Source organism: Coregonus lavaretus, assembly GCF_964263955.1.
Source record: "Coregonus lavaretus genome assembly, chromosome: 35".
Classification (NCBI taxonomy): domain Eukaryota; kingdom Metazoa; phylum Chordata; class Actinopteri; order Salmoniformes; family Salmonidae; genus Coregonus; species Coregonus lavaretus.
The window spans coordinates 19,752-38,632 of NC_140022.1; the positions used below are offsets into that span (position 1 = coordinate 19,752).

Sequence of the window (18,881 nt, forward strand, 5' to 3'; positions counted from 1 at the left end):
TCAGCATGACAATGATCCCAAACACACCGCCCGGGCAACGAAGGAGTGGCTTCGTAAGAAGCATTTCAAGGTCCTGGAGTGGCCTAGCCAGTCTCCAGATCTCAACCCCATAGAAAATCTTTGGAGGGAGTTGAAAGTCCGTGTTGCCCAGCGACAGCCCCAAAACATCACTGCTCTAGAGGAGATCTGCATGGAGGAATGGGCCAAAATACCAGCAACAGTGTGTGAAAACCTTGTGAAGACTTACAGAAAACGTTTGACCTGTGTCATTGCCAACAAAGGGTAGATAACAAAGTATTGAGAAACTTTTGTTATTGACCAAATATTTATTTTCCACCATAATTTGCAAATAAATTCATTAAAAATCTTACAATGTGATTTTCTGGAAATTTTTTCTAATTTTGTCTGTCATAGTTGGCGTGTACCTATGATGAAAATTACAGGCCTCTCTCATCTTTTTAAGTGGGAGAACTTGCACAATTGGTGGCTGACTAAATACTTTTTTTCCCCACTGTATGCTGATGATTCAACCATAAACGTGTCAGCAACCACAGCTAATGAAGTCACTGAAACTCTTAACAAGGAGTTGCAGTCAGTTTTGGAATCGGTGACCAGTAATAAACTGGTCCTGAACAACTCTAAAACTAAAAGCATTGTATTTGGTACAAATCATTCCCTAAGCTCTAGACCTCAGCTTAATCTGGTAATGAATGGTGTGGCTGTTGAACAAGTTGAGGAGACTAAATTACTTGTTGTTACCTTAGATTGTAATCTGTCATGGTCAAACCATATAGATTCTATGGTTGTAAAGATGGGGAGAGGTATGTCCGTGATAAAGAGATGCACTGCTTTTTTGAAACTACACTCCAAAAAGCAAGTCCTGCGGGCTCTAATTTTGTCTTATCTTGATTATTGTCCAGCCGTGTGGTTAAGTGCTGCAAAAAAAGACCTAGTTAAGCTGCAGCTGGCCCAGAACAGAGCGGCACGTCTTGCTCTTCATTGTAATCAGAGGGCCAATATAAATACTATGCATGCCAGTCTCTCTTGGCTAAGAGTTGAGGAGAGACTGACTGCATCACGTTTTTTTAAATAAGAAACATTAATGTGTTGAAATATCCAACTTGTTTTCAAAGTCAACTTACACACAGCTCTGACACACACACGTACCCCACCAGACATGCCATTGGGGGTCTTTTCACAGTCCCCAAATCCAGAACAAATTCAAGAAAGCGTACAGTATTATATAGAGCCATTATTGCATGGAACTCCCTTCCATCTCATATTGCTCAAATGAACAGCAAACCTGGTTTAAAAAAACAGATAAAACAACATCTCATGGCACAACGCCTCCCCGTATTGGACCTAGATATTGTGTGTATGTATTGATATGTAGGCTATGTGTGTCATTTTTACATTTGTGTAGTTCTGTCGTTGAGCTGTTCTTGTTTATTAATGTTCTGTATTATGTTATGTTTCATGTGGACCCCCAACAGCTAATGGAGATCCTAATAAAATACAAAAAATACCAAATACTGGCTTTTACATGGTCAAACTTCTATGACAAGCATTTCGCTGCACCTGCGATAACATCTGCAAATTTGTGTACACGACTAATAAACGTTGATTTGAATAATTAAGACATGTATATCCAATCATTGCAGAGGTGTGATGCATCTTCAAATTATTGGAACAGCTTGTTAGGGGTCTAGTACAGGGGTGGGCAATAATTTTGTCTCAAGGGCCACATCACAATTTCAAAATTCAGAAAAATTCAGTCTCTATCTACTTTTAGATGTTCACGAGTGGCCTGGAGTGTTTAATAATAATAATAATAATAATACCACCCCCACCAAAACATTTAGATTTTTACTCAAACCTCCCACGGGCCAGGGGTATGTTGCCCAGCCCTGTTTTAGAAGAACGGTAGGACCAGGACACTGCAGTCAGTGCAACAGAAGAGCTATTAATGTAATAGCCGTTAGAGGGCGCTATTTCGTTCCTCTTCTTTTGGAAAGGGTGGCTCCACCAAGATTCTGGAGGAAAAAAATAGCTAGTTGGCTAGCAGTCGCCTCTCGGATCAATCCATTACCAGTACTGGTCCCATTTCAAGACCCCGGGAAAAAGTCGATAGGTTTCCGAAACTGTGGTGTTGAGAGGTGATGCTGGGAGTCGTAGAAATGACGGGCAGGTAAGATTTTGGACCCAAGTAAGATCACTCGAATTCACAGCAGGCTACCATGCTAATAGCTAGCCTGGCAGCTAACGTTAGCTAATTTGTTTGGTGCACTGTATGTGGCAAAGTGTAACACCTCTAGCAACTTTTTATGATGGCCTTGAAACGGTATATTGCTTTTAAATAAAGTGAACTAACTAGTTAGCTTGCTAATCTGACTGCTACAGTAGCCTAGTAACGTTAATCAGTGGACGTGTGTGTTGGGAACTAGCTAGCTAACTACCTACTTCAAACTCCGTTTTTCTCTCTAGCTAGGGAACGTTAGCCTCTTATTTGGTTAGTTTCTCTTCAACTTTTAGGTCTAAATATTCCATCTGTTTTCAGATTTCAACAAGTGTGATTAGACTAGTGATTATTTGGATCATTACACACGATCTATTTGTAGACCATGTTGTAATTTATTGGCACTTGATTTGGGGTATAGGAATAAGCCAAATGAGTGTTGAGGCGACACAGACACAGTACGTGTCTCTGATCTGTTAAATGATAAACCAACACTGAATACCATCAGACAGCTATGCTCTATGTTGTCTGACTGCTCTCAGATGACCAAATTAGGAGACAGACCCTGAGCAACCGCAGAGAGTCTGTGTGTCTCATCACAGTGTCTCCATGGTGACAGCAGTGGTGTGTGAGTAAGGACCAGTTTATGTCCCAAATGGCACCCTATTCCCATATGTAGTGTACTAGTTTTGACCAGGACCCATTGGGCTGTGTTTAAAAGTACTGCACTATATAGGGAATAGAGTGCAATTTGGGACGTACCCCACTCTGTAAAACACTGACCTGTAGTAGAGAGGAACATATAGTGGACCTTTGCCAATATTGTTACTGGAAAAACACACAAGGTGGATTTACAACAGCCCAGCAGTTCTGCATTGGAATAACTTTAACTTTGGATTTCGTTCACATTGCATTGGCCTTTTCAAGCCGACTTCAGGAGAATATGCGGCTGTGTGATAGCCAGAGTACCAGTCTCTTGGTGCTATCATGCCAATGACTGCAATCAATTGAGTTGGCAAGAACACAAACAGATCTGGGTTAACTTCATGGGGATTGGGGTGTCAAAAAGTGATCAACAGAACAACTGCAAATAATTGTGGAGTTTGTCGTCTGTTCTGATCGTCATACTTTCTTTTTTGTCACCATAGCAACATGGCGAACGCCCTGGCAAACGCGTCCTGCGAGCGCTGTAAGAGCGGCTTCGCCCCGGCAGAGAAGATCGTCAACAGCAACGGGGAGCTGTACCACGAGGGCTGCTTCGTCTGCGCACAGTGCTTCCAGCAGTTCCCTGAGGGGCTCTTCTATGAGGTAGACTAACACAGGGCATAAAATGTAGGGTTGCAAAATATCCTGTAATTTCCCCCCAAATTCCCAGGTTTTTCCAAAAATCCTGGTTGGAGGATTCTGGATTTCCGGCTTATTCCCTCCAGGATTTCGGGAAAACTGGGACATTTTTTGGAAAGTTGCCGCTAATCAAATGTCAAACTGATCAATGTTTGGGTTTACTGTGTGAGTATCCTGGTAAAAATGTCCTCATTTTCTCCCTGACAGTTTGAAGGCAGGAAATACTGTGAACATGACTTCCAGATGCTCTTCGCTCCCTGCTGCCACCAGTGTGGTGAGTACGTACACACACACACAGAATCTCCATGTAAATCCCCTGTGTGTGTGTGTGTGAATGTGTGTGTTCTCATGTTGTATTGGTGTGTTTTCATGTTGTATTGGTGTGGGTGTGTTTTCATGTTGTATTGGTGTGGGTGTGTTTTCATGTTGTATTGGTGTGGGTGTGTGTTCTCAGGGGAGTTCATCATTGGCCGTGTGATCAAGGCCATGAACAACAGCTGGCATCCTGAGTGTTTCTGCTGTGATATCTGCCAGGCTGTGCTCGCTGACGTCGGCTTCGTCAAGAACGCTGGCAGGTGAGTCCCCAGCCAATCACACTGCACATTATACAGGAGCAGGTGAGTAGTCAACCAATCACACTGCACATTATACCATGGTAGGTGAATATTTAACCAATCACAAGAAATACAAATAAATACTCACATAAGTATGTTTGTACATACAGTGCTGTGAAAAAGTATTTGCCCCCTTTCTGATTTTCTATATTTTTGTTATTTGTAAACTCAGGTTCCCTTTATCTAATATTAGGTTTTGGTTGAAGATCTGATAACATTCAGAATCTAAAATATGCAAAAGCAGAGAATCAGAAATGGGGCGTAGTTTCCCCCAGGCCTGTAAATAAAGCATAGGAGCGACTTCTACTGTTCACACCCTTTCCCCTTCTTATTACACCCCTGGACTTTTTCCACATGTTGTTACGTTACAGCCTTATTCTAAAATGGATGTCCTCATCAATCTACACACAATACCTCATAATGACAAAGCCAAAACAGGTTTTTATACATTTTTGCAAGTTTATTACAAATAAAAAAACAGAAATACCTTATTTACATAAGTATTCAGACCCTTTGCTATGAGACTCGAAATTGAGCTCAGGTGCATCCTGTTTCCATTGATCATCCTTTAGATGTTTCTACAACTTGATTGGAGTCCACCTGTGGTAAATTCAATTGATTGGACATGATTTGGAAAGGCACACACCTGTCTATATAAGGTCCCACTCACGGCTGTAATCGCTGCCAAAGGTGCTTCATCAAAGTACTGAGTAAAGGGTCTGAATATTTCAGTTTTTATTTTATAAATTAGCAAACATTTCTACAAACCTGTTTTTGCTTTGTCATTATGGGGTATTGTGTGTAGATTGATGAGGGGGAAAAAACAAGGCTGTAACGTAACAAATGTGGAAAAAGTAAAGGGGTCTGAATACTTTGCGAAGGCACTGTACATACATAGGATGACACCATTCTGCTTTGTCCCTACCCAGGCACCTGTGTCGGCCCTGCCATAACCGTGAGAAGGCTAGAGGTCTGGGGAAGTACATCTGTCAGAAATGCCATGCCATCATCGAGGATAGCCCCCTCATCTTTAAGAACGACCCCTACCACCCCGACCACTTCAACTGCAACAACTGTGGGTCAGTACGCTTCACAGCTCCCTCCTGATATTTAACATAATATGTTCCTGATCCAATTATGTGGTTCAGTCAGTATTTGGAATAATAAAAAGCAAGAGTGTATAATATGTTACCATTTACCGTGCTTGAAAAGCACTCAGAATTGCTGGAGTTTGTGTGTGTGTGTGTTGGTTCCTCTGTAATGTAATGGTGTATAATGTTTGTCCCTCCTCTCTCCCTGTAGTAAGGAGCTGTAGTAATGTTTGTCCCTCCTCTCTCCCTGTAGTAAGGAGCTGTAGTAATGTTTGTCCCTCCTCTCTCCCTGTAGTAAGGAGCTGTAGTAATGTTTGTCCCTCCTCTCTCCCTGTAGGAAGGAGCTGTAGTAATGTTTGTCCCTCCTCTCTCCCTGTAGTAAGGAGCTGTAGTAATGTTTGTCCCTCCTCTCTCCCTGTAGTAAGGAGCTGTAGTAATGTTTGTCCCTCCTCTCTCCCTGTAGTAAGGAGCTGACAGCAGATGCCAGGGAGTTGAAGGGAGAGCTGTACTGTCTGCCCTGCCATGATAAGATGGGGGTGCCGATCTGTGGCGCCTGCAGGAGGCCCATTGAGGGACGCGTGGTCAACGCCATGGGAAAGCAGTGGCACGTCGAGGTGTGTGTTTGTAAATTACATGATGGGCTCTAGTGGGATTTTATACATATTTGGACTCCAATGTAATGGTTTAGTCAGACGTTTGTTGAGTAGGCTTTTACAAAGAAATGATATGTTACATGTTCAGATAGTGTGTGTTTGATTGGACTGTGAGTAACTCTCTCTCCTCTCCATCCTGTGACATGTTTCTTTTCCTTCCAACACATTCCTTCATACTTTATTTTTCTCTACTTCCTCATCTTTGTGGCTTCTTTTACCCCTCTTCCTCCTCCTCTTCCTCTCCTCTTCCTCATCTTCTTCCTCTTCCTCTGTCCGCCTCTTCCTCCTCTTCCTCCCCTCTTCCTCCCCCCTTCCTCCTCCCCCTCTTCCTCATTCCTCCTCTTCCTCCTCCCCCCTCTTCCTCCTCCTCTCCCAGCACTTTGTGTGTAGTGTATGTGAGCGATCTTTCCAGGGCCATCCCTACTATGAATGTAAGGGCTATGCCTACTGCGAGTGGCACTTTGACATGGTGAGAAGGGGGTTACATCCCAGATGGCTGTAGTCCCTATGTAGTGCACTACCTTTGACCAGAGCCCATAGTGTTCTGGTCAGAATTAGTGCACTATGTAGGGAATAGGGTGCCATTTGGGACACATGTAAGGAGAACGGAGGGCATTGTGTTCTCCTCCCACACATAGAAACTGCAGGAAAGTTACATTGCATAGCTAGCTACACAGCGACACTCTTCAGCCACGTACACCCATCATATGTCAATAGAGACAAGAGGCATACCATTACCACGTTCATAGATAGCTTCTTCTTACCCAGAAATACATGGGTGTGGGTGCCCAAACACATGCACAATATTGCAATCTCTCACAACTTTACAGTGCTGATTTTAAATACACTACAAGTAGTCTACAGCGCCTGGCCTGCCTGCTGTTGACATTCTCTCCACTAGATGTCACTGTTCCTCTGCCTGTCCTGAATGGCTGCTGTGTGTGCCATGCATCTTTCTGACCAAGCCCCATTGAGGTACCTGGGCCGGCTGGATTCATAAAGCTCTGAGTAGGAGTGCTGATCTAGGATCAGTTTAGCCTTTAAAGGTCCCGGACAGTCATTCTAATTCCCATGTAAAATAGCCTTTTGAGTGACGAAAATATCACCCATAATATTCGTTTTGCATAGAAATGTGAGAAATGTGAGAAATTACTTTTTCTCTAATGGCTAACTACCAGGAAGTTTGAAAAGACAGGCTGAGTGGGCGGGGAGCTTATATTCATGAGCTCACCTTGACTGACAGCTCTTTGAAACCCCTATGTCAAGCAACTTGGATGCAGTGTTGCAGCAAAGTTTGGCATGTGTCTTGTGATGCGGTTCACAGCAGATGGATGTGTTGGCATGACAGCTGCGTCAGAGTTTTGAACGACCCTTCCCCCAGTCTTTTTGTTCCATGCTGGCTGAAGACCTAGCTTGCCAGTAACTAGCAAACACCAGACACAGATGAAGACCTAGCTAACCAGTAACTAGCAAACACCAGACACAGATGAAGACCTAGCTAACCAGTAACTAGCAAACACCAGACACAGATGAAGACCTAGCTAACCAGTAACTAGCAAACACCAGACACAGATGAAGACCTAGCTAGCCAGGAACCAGCTAACACCAGACAGATGAAGACCTAGCTAACCAGTAACTAGCAAACACCAGACACAGATGAAGACCTAGCTAACCAGTAACTAGCAAACACCAGACACAGATGAAGACCTAGCTAACCAGTAACTAGCAAACACCAGACACAGATGAAGACCTAGCTAACCAGTAACTAGCAAACACCAGACACAGATGAAGACCTAGCTAACCAGTAACTAGCAAACACCAGACACAGATGAAGACCTAGCTAGCCAGGAACTAGCTAACACCAGACAGATGAAGACCTAGCTAGCCAGGAACTAGCTAACACCAGACACAGATGAAGACCTAGCTAACCAGTAACTAGCTAACACCAGACACAGATGAAGACCTAGCTAGCCAGGAACTAGCTAACACCAGACACAGATGAAGACCTAGCTAGCCAGGAACTAGCTAACACCAGACAGATGAAGACCTAGCTAACCAGTAACTAGCAAACACCAGACACAGATGAAGACCTAGCTAGCCAGGAACTAGCTAACACCAGACACAGATGAAGACCTAGCTAGCCAGGAACTAGCTAACACCAGACAGATGAAGACCTAGCTAGCCAGGAACTAGCTAACACCAGACAGATGAAGACCTAGCTAGCCAGGAACTAGCTAACACCAGACACAGATGAAGACCTAGCTAGCCAGGAACTAGCTAACACCAGACAGATGAAGACCTAGCTAACCAGTAACTAGCTAACACCAGACAGATGAAGACCTAGCTAGCCAGGAACTAGCTAACACCAGACAGATGAAGACCTAGCTAGCCAGGAACTAGCTAACACCAGACAGATGAAGACCTAGCTAACCAGTAACTAGCTAACACCAGACACAGATGAATGGGGAAACCTAGAGGTGTCTTTGCGATAGATGAATAGGGTAAACGTTTAATTATATTTGCTGACACCCTACAGTCAAATTTTGGCACCAGTAGTGTAGCTATCTAGCGATATAAACCACGCCCCTCCGCAAACACGCCTTCTCTGATGTTGGTTACAAGGCGGTACTTATTTAAATTAGGTAAGAGAATGTCATGTTACCATTGGTGTATTAAAATGAGTTTGGGTGATGTCACCCTATCCCCTTAATAATGAATCCAAGTGTTTGAAATGGAGGAGGGGACCAGTAACTTTATTATCATACTTTATCAATGTAGAAGCAACAGTCATTTTTCATACTAAGGTCATCATACTTTGATCTGGTTTCATCCAAATATCATCTAATTTCATGAAAAACATGATTTTGACTGTTCATGACCTTTTTAAGATCATAATGAATAACATTCCATGGACAGGTGGATCACCTGATCCTAGATCAGCACTCCTACTCTGATACCCTTTGTGAATACGTGCCCTGATGGCAGTTGACTAGAGTTAGCCAAGTTAGCTAACTTAACTGCTGTTTGCCTGTGAGTAGAGTTAGCTATTAGCCATGCTAACTTGGGGTGCTACTTCCAAGTGACTACAGTTAGCCATTAGCCATGCTAACATGTGATGTTGCCTGTGTTTGCAGCATTTTGTGTGTGCTAAGTGTGAGAAGCCGTTCCTTGGACACCGCCACTATGAGAGGAAGGGTCTGGCCTACTGTGAGACCCACTACAACCAGGTAATAAAGCTATGATCTGACATTGAGACCAACTACAACCAGGTAATAAAACTATGATCTGACTGTGAGACCCACTACAACCAGGTAATAAAACTATGATCTGACTGTGAGACCCACTACAACCATATAATAAAGCTATGATCTGACATTGAGACCTACTACAACCAGATAAAGCTATGATCTGACTGTGAGACCAAGTAATAAAACTATGATCTGACTGAGAGACCCACTACAACCAGGTAATAAAGCTATGATCTGACTGAGACCCACTACAACCAGGTAATACAATTATGATCTGACTGTGAGACCCACTACAACCAGGTAATAAAACTATGATCTGACTGCGAGACCCACTACAACCAGGTAATAAAACTATGATCTGACTGTGAGACCCACTACAACCAGGTAATAAAACTATGATCTGACTGTGAGACCAGGTAATACAACTATGATCTGACTGTGAGACCCACTACAACCAGGTAATAAAACTATGATCTGACTGAGAGACCCACTACAACCAGGTAATAAAGCTATGATCTGACTGCGAGACCCACTACAACCAGGTAATAAAACTATGATCTGACTGTGAGACCCACTACAACCAGTTAATAAAACTATGATCTGACTGTGAGACCCACTACAACCAGGTAATAAAACTATGATCTGACTGTGAGACCAGGTAATACAACTATGATCTGACTGTGAGACCCACTACAACCAGGTAATAAAACTATGATCTGACTGAGAGACCCACTACACCCAGGTAATAAAGCTATGATCTGACTGCGAGACCCACTACAACCAGGTAATACAACTATGATCTGACTGAGACCCACTACAACCATATAATAAAGCTATGATCTGACATTGAGACCTACTACAACCAGATAAAGCTATGATCTGACTGTGAGACCAAGTAATAAAACTACGATCTGACTGAGAGACCCACTACAACCAGGTAATAAAGCTATGATCTGACTGTGAGACCCACTACAACCAGGTAATACAATTATGATCTGACTGTGAGACCCACTACAACCAGGTAATAAAGCTATGATTTGACTGTGAGAACCACTACAACCAGGTAATAAAACTATGATCTGACTGTGAGACCCACTACAACCAGGTAATAAAACTATGATCTGACTGTGAGACCCACTACAACCAGGTAATAAAACTATGATCTGACTGTGAGACCAGGTAATACAACTATGATCTGACTGTGAGACCCACTACAACCAGGTAATAAAACTATGATCTGACTGTGAGACCCACTACAACCAGGTAATAAAACTATGATCTGACTGTGAGACCCACTACAACCAGTTAATAAAACTATGATCTGACTGTGAGACCCACTACAACCAGGTAATAAAACTATGATCTGACTGTGAGACCAGGTAATACAACTATGATCTGACTGTGAGACCCACTACAACCAGGTAATAAAACTATGATCTGACTGAGAGACCCACTACAACCAGGTAATAAAGCTATGATCTGACTGCGAGACCCACTACAACCAGGTAATAAAACTATGATCTGACTGAGAGACCCACTACAACCAGGTAATAAAGCTATGATCTGACTGCGAGACCCACTACAACCAGGTAATAAAACTATGATCTGACTGTGAGACCCACTACAACCAGGTAATAAAACTATGATCTGACTGTGAGACCCACTACAACCATATAATAAAGCTATGATCTGACATTGAGACCTACTACAACCAGATAAAGCTATGATCTGACTGTGAGACCAAATAATAAAACTATGATCTGACTGAGAGACCCACTACAACCAGGTAATAAAGCTATGATCTGACTGTGAGACCCACTACAACCAGGTAATACAATTATGATCTGACTGTGAGACCCACTACAACCAGGTAATAAAGCTATGATCTGACTGTGAGAACCACTACAACCAGGTAATAAAACTATGATCTGACTGTGAGACCCACTACAACCAGGTAATAAAACTATGATCTGACTGTGAGACCAGGTAATACAACTATGATCTGACTGTGAGACCCACTACAACCAGGTAATAAAACTATGATCTGACTGAGAGACCCACTACAACCAGGTAATAAAGCTATGATCTGACTGCGAGACCCACTACAACCAGGTAATAAAACTATGATCTGACTGTGAGACCCACTACAACCAGGTAATAAAACTATGATCTGACTGTGAGACCCACTACAACCAGTTAATAAAACTATGATCTGACTGTGAGACCCACTACAACCAGGTAATAAAACTATGATCTGACTGTGAGACCAGGTAATACAACTATGATCTGACTGTGAGACCCACTACAACCAGGTAATAAAACTATGATCTGACTGAGAGACCCACTACAACCAGGTAATAAAGCTATGATCTGACTGTGAGACCCACTACAACCAGGTAATACAATTATGATCTGACTGTGAGACCCACTACAACCAGGTAATAAAGCTATGATTTGACTGTGAGAACCACTACAACCAGGTAATAAAACTATGATCTGACTGTGAGACCCACTACAACCAGGTAATAAAACTATGATCTGACTGTGAGACCCACTACAACCAGGTAATAAAACTATGATCTGACTGTGAGACCAGGTAATACAACTATGATCTGACTGTGAGACCCACTACAACCAGGTAATAAAACTATGATCTGACTGTGAGACCCACTACAACCAGGTAATAAAACTATGATCTGACTGTGAGACCCACTACAACCAGTTAATAAAACTATGATCTGACTGTGAGACCCACTACAACCAGGTAATAAAACTATGATCTGACTGTGAGACCAGGTAATACAACTATGATCTGACTGTGAGACCCACTACAACCAGGTAATAAAACTATGATCTGACTGAGAGACCCACTACAACCAGGTAATAAAGCTATGATCTGACTGCGAGACCCACTACAACCAGGTAATAAAACTATGATCTGACTGAGAGACCCACTACAACCAGGTAATAAAGCTATGATCTGACTGCGAGACCCACTACAACCAGGTAATAAAACTATGATCTGACTGTGAGACCCACTACAACCAGGTAATAAAACTATGATCTGACTGTGAGACCCACTACAACAAGGTAAACCTATGTGCTGTGTCCAAAATGGCACACTATTCCCTATGTAGTGCACTACTTTTGACCAGGACCCATAGGGCTTGTGTCCACAACCTTTCATGCGATAGGGTTGCTGAGTTCTAGAGTTATTGCATGTTGTTCTGGCTGGAATTGACTGAAATGTAAAGTTTGATAACGGTTAAATCAAGTGCTGTTTGGTGAATGAAAAGCTAATCTCTGCCGCTGTCTCAACCCTCTAGCTCTTTGGTGATGTATGCTACCACTGCAACAGAGTGATTGAAGGAGACGGTAAGCATAAACTATTGTAATTGATGAATTGTTTTAGAATGATCTAAAGCCATAATGGAGTTCCTCTTCCTCTCGTAGTGGTGTCAGCCCTGAACAAAGCATGGTGTGTCAACTGTTTCTCCTGTGCCACCTGCAACACCAAGCTCACCCTCAAGTATGTTATTATTACATTATTATTATATAGGAGTAGTATTATACTGGGCTCTTCCCTGTCTGTCGTTGTCCTGCTGTCCTCTCAATCTGGGTGCGTCCCAAATGACACCCTATTCCCTATAAAGTGTAGTAGGGTGCCATAGGGACACAGTCTGTGTTCTCTAACCTTCCTCCTATTGGACACAATCTGTGTGTTCTCTAACCTTCCTCCTATTGGACACAATCTGTGTTTTCTAACCTTCCTCCCATTGTACACAATCTGTTTTTCCTCTTATTTCACTACAGTCTCCTGACTTAACTTCTCCACCCTGTGCTTTTTCCATCCTCTTTTTCTCCTCTCCTCTCCTCTCCTCCCTTCTCTCCTCTCCTCTCCCCCCTTCTCTCCTCTTCCTCTCCTCTCCTCCTTTCTCCTCTCCTCCTCTCTCCGCTCCTCTCCTTTCTCCTCTTCTCCTCTCCTTTCTCCTCTCCTTTCTCCTCTCCTCCTCTCCTTTCCTCTCCTTTCTCCGCTCCCCCTCTCCATTCTCCTCTCCTCTCTCCGCTCCTCCTCTCCTTTCTCCTCTCCTCTCCTCTCTCCACCCCTCCTCTCCCCCTCTCCTCTCTCCACTTCTCCTCTCCCTCTCTCCACTCCTCCTCTCCCCCTCTCCCTGTGGTGTAACAGAGACAAGTTTGTAGAGGTAGATCTGAAGCCTGTTTGTAAGCACTGTTACGAGCGGATGCCTGAGGAGCTGAAACGCAGACTGGCCCGTCGCGAGAGGGATGCCTCAAAAGACCGCAAAAAGAAACCTGTTATCTGTCTGTAGACCTTTCCAGTCCTCTTCCTCAGCTTCACTATCCTCCTCTCTCTCGTTTCCCTCCATTGGTTAGTAATTCCACTTCCTGTCAGCTTCACTATCCTCCTCTCTCTCGTTTCCCTCCATTGGTTAGTAATTCCACTTCCTGTCAGCTTCACTATCCTCCTCTCTCTCGTTTCCCTCCATTGGTTAGTAATTCCACTTCCTGTCAGCTTCACTATCCTCCTCTCTCTCGTTTCCCTCCATTGGTTAGTAATTCCACTTCCTGTCAACTTCACTATCCTCCTCTCTCTCGTTTCCCTCCATTGGTTAGTAATTCCACTTCCTGTCAGCTTCACTATCCTCCTCTCTCTCGTTTCCCTCCATTGGTTAGTAATTCCACTTCCTGTCAGCTTCACTATCCTCCTCTCTCTCGTTTCCCTCCATTGGTTAGTAATTCCACTTCCTGTCAGCTTCACTATCCTCCTCTCTCTCGTTTCCCTCCATTGGTTAGTAATTCCACTTCCTGTCAACTTCACTATCCTCCTCTCTCTCGTTTCCCTCCATTGGTTAGTAATTCCACTTCCTGTCAGCTTCACTATCCTCCTCTCTCTCGTTTCCCTCCATTGGTTAGTAATTCCACTTCCTGTCAGCTTCACTATCCTCCTCTCTCTCGTTTCCCTCCATTGGTTAGTAATTCCACTTCCTGTCAGCTTCACTATCCTCCTCTCTCTCGTTTCCCTCCATTGGTTAGTAATTCCACTTCCTGTCAGCTTCACTATCCTCCTCTCTCTCGTTCCCCTCCATTGGTTAGTGAAGATGACAGGAAGTGGAATTACTATCCTCCTCTCTCTCATTTCCCTCTTGGTTAGTAATTCCACTTCATGTCACCTTCACTATCCTCCTCTCTCTCGTTTCCCTCCATTGGTTAGTAATACCACTTCCTGGTACCTTCACTATCCTCCTCTCTCTCGTTTCCCTCCATTGGTTAGTAATACCACTTCCTGTCAGCTTCACTATCCTCCTCTCTCTCGTTCCCCTCCATTGGTTAGTAATTCCACTTCCTGTCATCTTCACTATCCTCCTCTCTCTCATTTCCCTCCATTGGTTGGTAATTCCATTTCCTGTCAGCTTCACTATCCTCCTCTCTCTCATTTCCCTCCATTGGTTAGTAATACCACTTCCTGTCATCTTCACTATCCTCCTCTCTCTCGTTTCCCTCCATTGGTTAGTAATTCCACTTCCTGTCATCCTCACTATCCTCCTCTCTCTTGTTTCCCTCCATTGGTTAGTAATTCCACTTCCTGTTCACTCTTCATTGAGCTTTTCCTTTTATTGTCTTTGTTATTGTTATATTTCCCCTCCAGTTTGCTTGATGTGTTCTGTTCTGTCATTGTTCTTCTGTTATGTGACATTGTATGCGTCCCAAATGGCACCCTATGGGTCCTGGTCAAAAGTAGTGCACTATAAAGGGAATAGGGTGCCATTTGGGAAGCAGCCATTGTGATCAAAGCAGTAAGAGTGTAATGTGTCATCTTGCATATGTAATTTGTAATTTGCCTTAAAAATCTAATATTTAGTGTTGGTGCCACTTCAATCCAACTGCCTGTGTTTCTATCCTTCATGCTAGTTGTGTGATCATAGTGTAACGTGCTGCTGTTCATGACAGTAATAATGAATGATAATACATTTATTTGTAAAGCACATTTCATACACACAATGCAACTCAAAATGGCACTTAAAACAAAATACTGACTCTGTGTCTCTCCTGTCCTCTGTTGACAGGAACAAGTTTGTGGAGTTTGACATGAAGCCTGTGTGTAAGAAATGTTACGAGAAGTTTCCTCTGGAGCTGAAGAAGAGACTGAAGAAACTGGCTGAGACCGTCGGACGCAAGTAGACCTCCGAGTACCAAGGGGGCGACACTCAACCCAACAACCAGGGTTACAAAATTCCAGTAACTTTCCCCAAATTTCCTGGCTTTCCGGATGTTCCATTTGGGCTTCTAGAAACCTGGGATTTTAGGAAAGTTACCGGAGGTTTCTAACCCTACGAGCAACGCTGAAACCTAATATTAACCCTAACAAGCGCCAAAATTAGTCAAATTAATCGTATAAATGTGTCAGATTAGACTCCTGTCTGTTTGTACCAGCATTTTAGTATTTGACATCCTCAGGTACTCAGTATAACGTGTTGAAATATTTTGTCTCACTTTTTAATTGTTTATTTTTGTGCAATGCAAGTGGCTTTTGCATGTGGAGCTGTTTTCTAGCTGTCCAGAGTCTTATTCAAATAATATAGAACCTCGTACTGCCTGACAATGACCTATGAAAGCATGGACAAAAAAAAAATGCGTTCAGAATATTTAGATACTTTTATGTGTGTTTTTTTTGTTTTGTGTATTATGTCTTAACTATGGCATACTTTTCAAAAGCCAAACATGTCTGAAATGGTCCTATCAGGACCCAGAGATACATACCTCAATGAGAACTCACTGGGGACATGAAATTTGGATTGGTCACGAGCCGACCACATTAACAGCCTTATATAGGGTTTATAACCTAAGCCGCCATGACATCTAACAAAATACTTACACACTGTCTTAAAGAGATGAGAAGGTGCTTCGAATACACTTAAAATAGCTTTTGTCATGTGCCTTGGGTATGAATATACACTGAGTATACAAAACATTAACAACTGATCAGGTGAAAGCTATGATCCCTTATTGAGGTCACTTGTTAAATCCACTTCAATCAGTAGATGAAGGGGAGGAGACTGGTTAAAGAAGGATTTTTAACTCAATATTAGGAAGGTATTCCTGATGTTTGGTATACTCCGTGTGTCAGATAATATGCATGTGATTGTCCAATATGCTGGGATGTGACCCACTCTTAGACTTACTGCAACTGCCTTAATCAGAGGTGAAAAGAATATTCCTCACTTCTGTGTAAGAATGAGAATTCTAGCCATGTATCAGAATGTGGAGCCTATGAGTCTGGTATATCATGTATCCTAACATTTGCTTGTAATAAAATGTCAGAGGTTTGTTTGAATATTACTCCCAGCCGTTTCAGAGGGGGAGAGTTGAAAGGAATGTAGATTACATGTCTTAGACCACTACTCCATTTTGTTACATCACTGTGAGTTTCTATCATGTATAAACAAGTTAGTGTTTCATGGAGCACATTTTCTTAAGTTGAAGAAGATAAATACATATGATAAACATACGTATATAAAGGTCTTAAACATACTAATAGTTGGGTTTGATTAACACTTTGCTAAAGGAGGTATTTTTGCATAAAGATAAATAATGGAAGATGCTTTATGAATTTGTTGACAATAAATCTAGTTATATAAGACAATTTAATAAACACGTAGTCGTTTCAGAGCCTGTCTATCAATAAACAAACGTTACGTAGTAAAAAAAGAATCCACCCAAACTAATGGTGAAAACTGATCATCGCTAGCTCATTCCCACAGAACACTGCAGAGGGAAGCGGTACCACCCAGTCAAACATCAGACTACATTGAGCGTACAAAACATTATGGATACCTGCTCATTCCATGACATAGACTGACCAGGTGAAGCTATGATCCCTTATTGATGTCACTTGTTAAATCCAAGGATACCTGCTCTTTCCATGACATAGACTGACCAGGTGAAGCTATGATCCCTTATTGATGTCACTTGTTAAATCCACTTCAATCAATGTAGATGAAGGGGAGGAGACAGGTTGAAGGATTTTTAAGCCTTGAGGAGACAATTGAGACATTGATTGTGTATGTGTGCCATTCAGAAGGTGAATGGGCAAGACAAAATATTTAAGTGCCTTTGAATGGGGTATGCTAGTAGGTGCCAGGCGCACCGGTTTGGTCAAGAACTGCAACGCTGCTGGGTTTTTCACTCTGATGAACTGTCACGAGTCCTTGAAGAAGAACTAGTTAGTCCATCAGTCCAATAGATGTCGCTGTTGGCTTTCCAACGAGACGGGAAGGAAGGTGTGATGTTTAGATCAGAGATTCGTCTCCCAGTGGAGGCTCCTCAGAGCAGGAAGGGGAGGACCATCCTCAGTGAATTTCATAAAAATAGTGAAACATTAAAAAACGTTATCCTTTTTAGATAAAACTATACTAAATGTATTCACGTCACCAAATAATTGATTAAAACACACTGTTTTGCAATGAATGTCTACAGTAGCCTCAGCAGCACTCTGTAGGGTAGCACCATGTTGTAGCCGGAGGACAGCTAGCTTCTGTCCTCCTTTGGGTACATTGACTTCAATACAAAACCTAGGAGGCTCATGGTTCTCACCCCCTTCCATAGACCTACACAGTAATTATGACAACTGCAACCGATCAGAGCTCTTGCAGCATGAAGTGACATGTTGTCCACCCAATCAAAGGATTAGAGAATGAATCTAGTACTGAAAGCATAAACTACAGCTAGCTAGCACTGCAGTGCATAAAATGTGGTGAGTAGTTGACTCAAAGAGAGAGAAAGACAATAGTTGAACAGTTCTGAACAAATTAATTTATTCCAAAATTAAGGAGAAGCAAGAGAGAGAGAGCTAGCAATATTTCATTTTTTTTTTTACCCTTTCACTTACTTAGCTAGCAAATGCAGCTAGCTAGTTTAGCCTACTCAAACGCCCGGCACAAACAGAGATGGATGCTATGTTAGCTAGCTGGCTATGGCTATCCAATACTGGAACTCTTTCAAGTAAAGGTAGCTTTTGGTTTTATTAATTTATTGCCACCGGTGTAACTGCTAAACTGCTTTCTGCTGACTGTACACTGTACTGCATGATTGTAGCTGCTTTACTAACGCATTAGTTCTAGTAGCTATGTTGACTATGACGTTAATACGGTGACAACGATGTAGGCTGTGTGCAGCGGTTAGCGGTCATGCTATGAAGGTTTGGCTTGGAACGTTTTTGCGCCTGGTCAGCTGATGTGTTGTCCACTGAAGTCCACAAGCGAAGGGAAAAGGTGAGAGGAGGAGAGTGCATAGATAGATGCGCGCAAAGTGATCATGCTGTTTGTATGTGGCTGCTATGAAAGTGAACTGTGTTTGCGTGTGATCAGGGGTGTATTCATTTAGCCGATTCTGTTGAAAAACTTTTCTTAAACGGAAGCAAACAGGGATAAACATACCTGAATTTGTCCAATAGAAACTCTCATTTGCAACTGTTGAACTAATGATTACACCCTAGATCAGCTAGATGCAGGCAAGAGTGTGCAAGGCGGTATTGAATGTGCAGGGGCGGTGTGTTCAATAGGGCGATATGGGCGACGCACTGCCAAACGGGAAAAGGAAGGGATTTTTTTTCTAATCAATTATATCACGGCAACAGTAGTTATCAGTGTTGTAATCTAGACGTCTGATCTGCCACAGTG

At 42.7% G+C, this 18,881-nt stretch overlaps 1 protein-coding gene and 1 long non-coding RNA gene across 5 annotated transcripts; both read left to right on the forward strand.

The window, feature by feature from the left end:
* The first annotated feature begins 1,995 nt into the window (after positions 1 to 1,995).
* On the forward strand, positions 1,996 to 16,872 carry LOC311109848 (LIM and senescent cell antigen-like-containing domain protein 1). The gene is made up of 10 exons (XM_084152853.1): positions 1,996 to 2,188; positions 3,385 to 3,544; positions 3,788 to 3,854; positions 4,035 to 4,155; positions 5,124 to 5,273; positions 5,749 to 5,899; positions 9,073 to 9,165; positions 12,513 to 12,561; positions 12,640 to 12,715; positions 15,270 to 16,872. The coding sequence occupies exons 1-10, from the start codon at positions 2,160 to 2,162 to the stop codon at positions 15,382 to 15,384; spliced, it is 1,011 nt and encodes a 336-aa protein (XP_084008979.1). The 5' UTR covers positions 1,996 to 2,159; the 3' UTR covers positions 15,385 to 16,872.
* On the forward strand, positions 10,141 to 12,503 carry LOC311109849. Of its 4 annotated transcripts, none has more exons than XR_014610643.1 (3): positions 10,141 to 10,817; positions 10,973 to 11,950; positions 11,983 to 12,503. It is a non-coding gene; the product is annotated as an uncharacterized lncRNA (long non-coding RNA). The 4 variants fall into 4 exon arrangements; XR_014610644.1 differs by having other exon boundaries at positions 10,973 to 11,424; positions 11,457 to 12,503; XR_014610645.1 differs by having other exon boundaries at positions 10,141 to 10,565; positions 10,776 to 10,817; positions 10,973 to 12,503.
* Positions 16,873 to 18,881: the final 2,009 nt, after the last annotated feature.

What these genes read in the sequence shown, in the direction of transcription:
- LOC311109848 (XM_084152853.1), top strand. Translation starts at nt 2,160, where the DNA reads ATGCTGGGAGTCGTAGAAATGACGGGCAG. An exon ending in CTGAGGGGCTCTTCTATGAG is followed by an intron (nt 3,545 to 3,787) that starts GTAGACTAACAC and finishes TCTCCCTGACAG; the next exon opens with TTTGAAGGCAGGAAATACTG. An exon ending in TTCGTCAAGAACGCTGGCAG is followed by an intron (nt 4,156 to 5,123) that starts GTGAGTCCCCAG and finishes GTCCCTACCCAG; the next exon opens with GCACCTGTGTCGGCCCTGCC.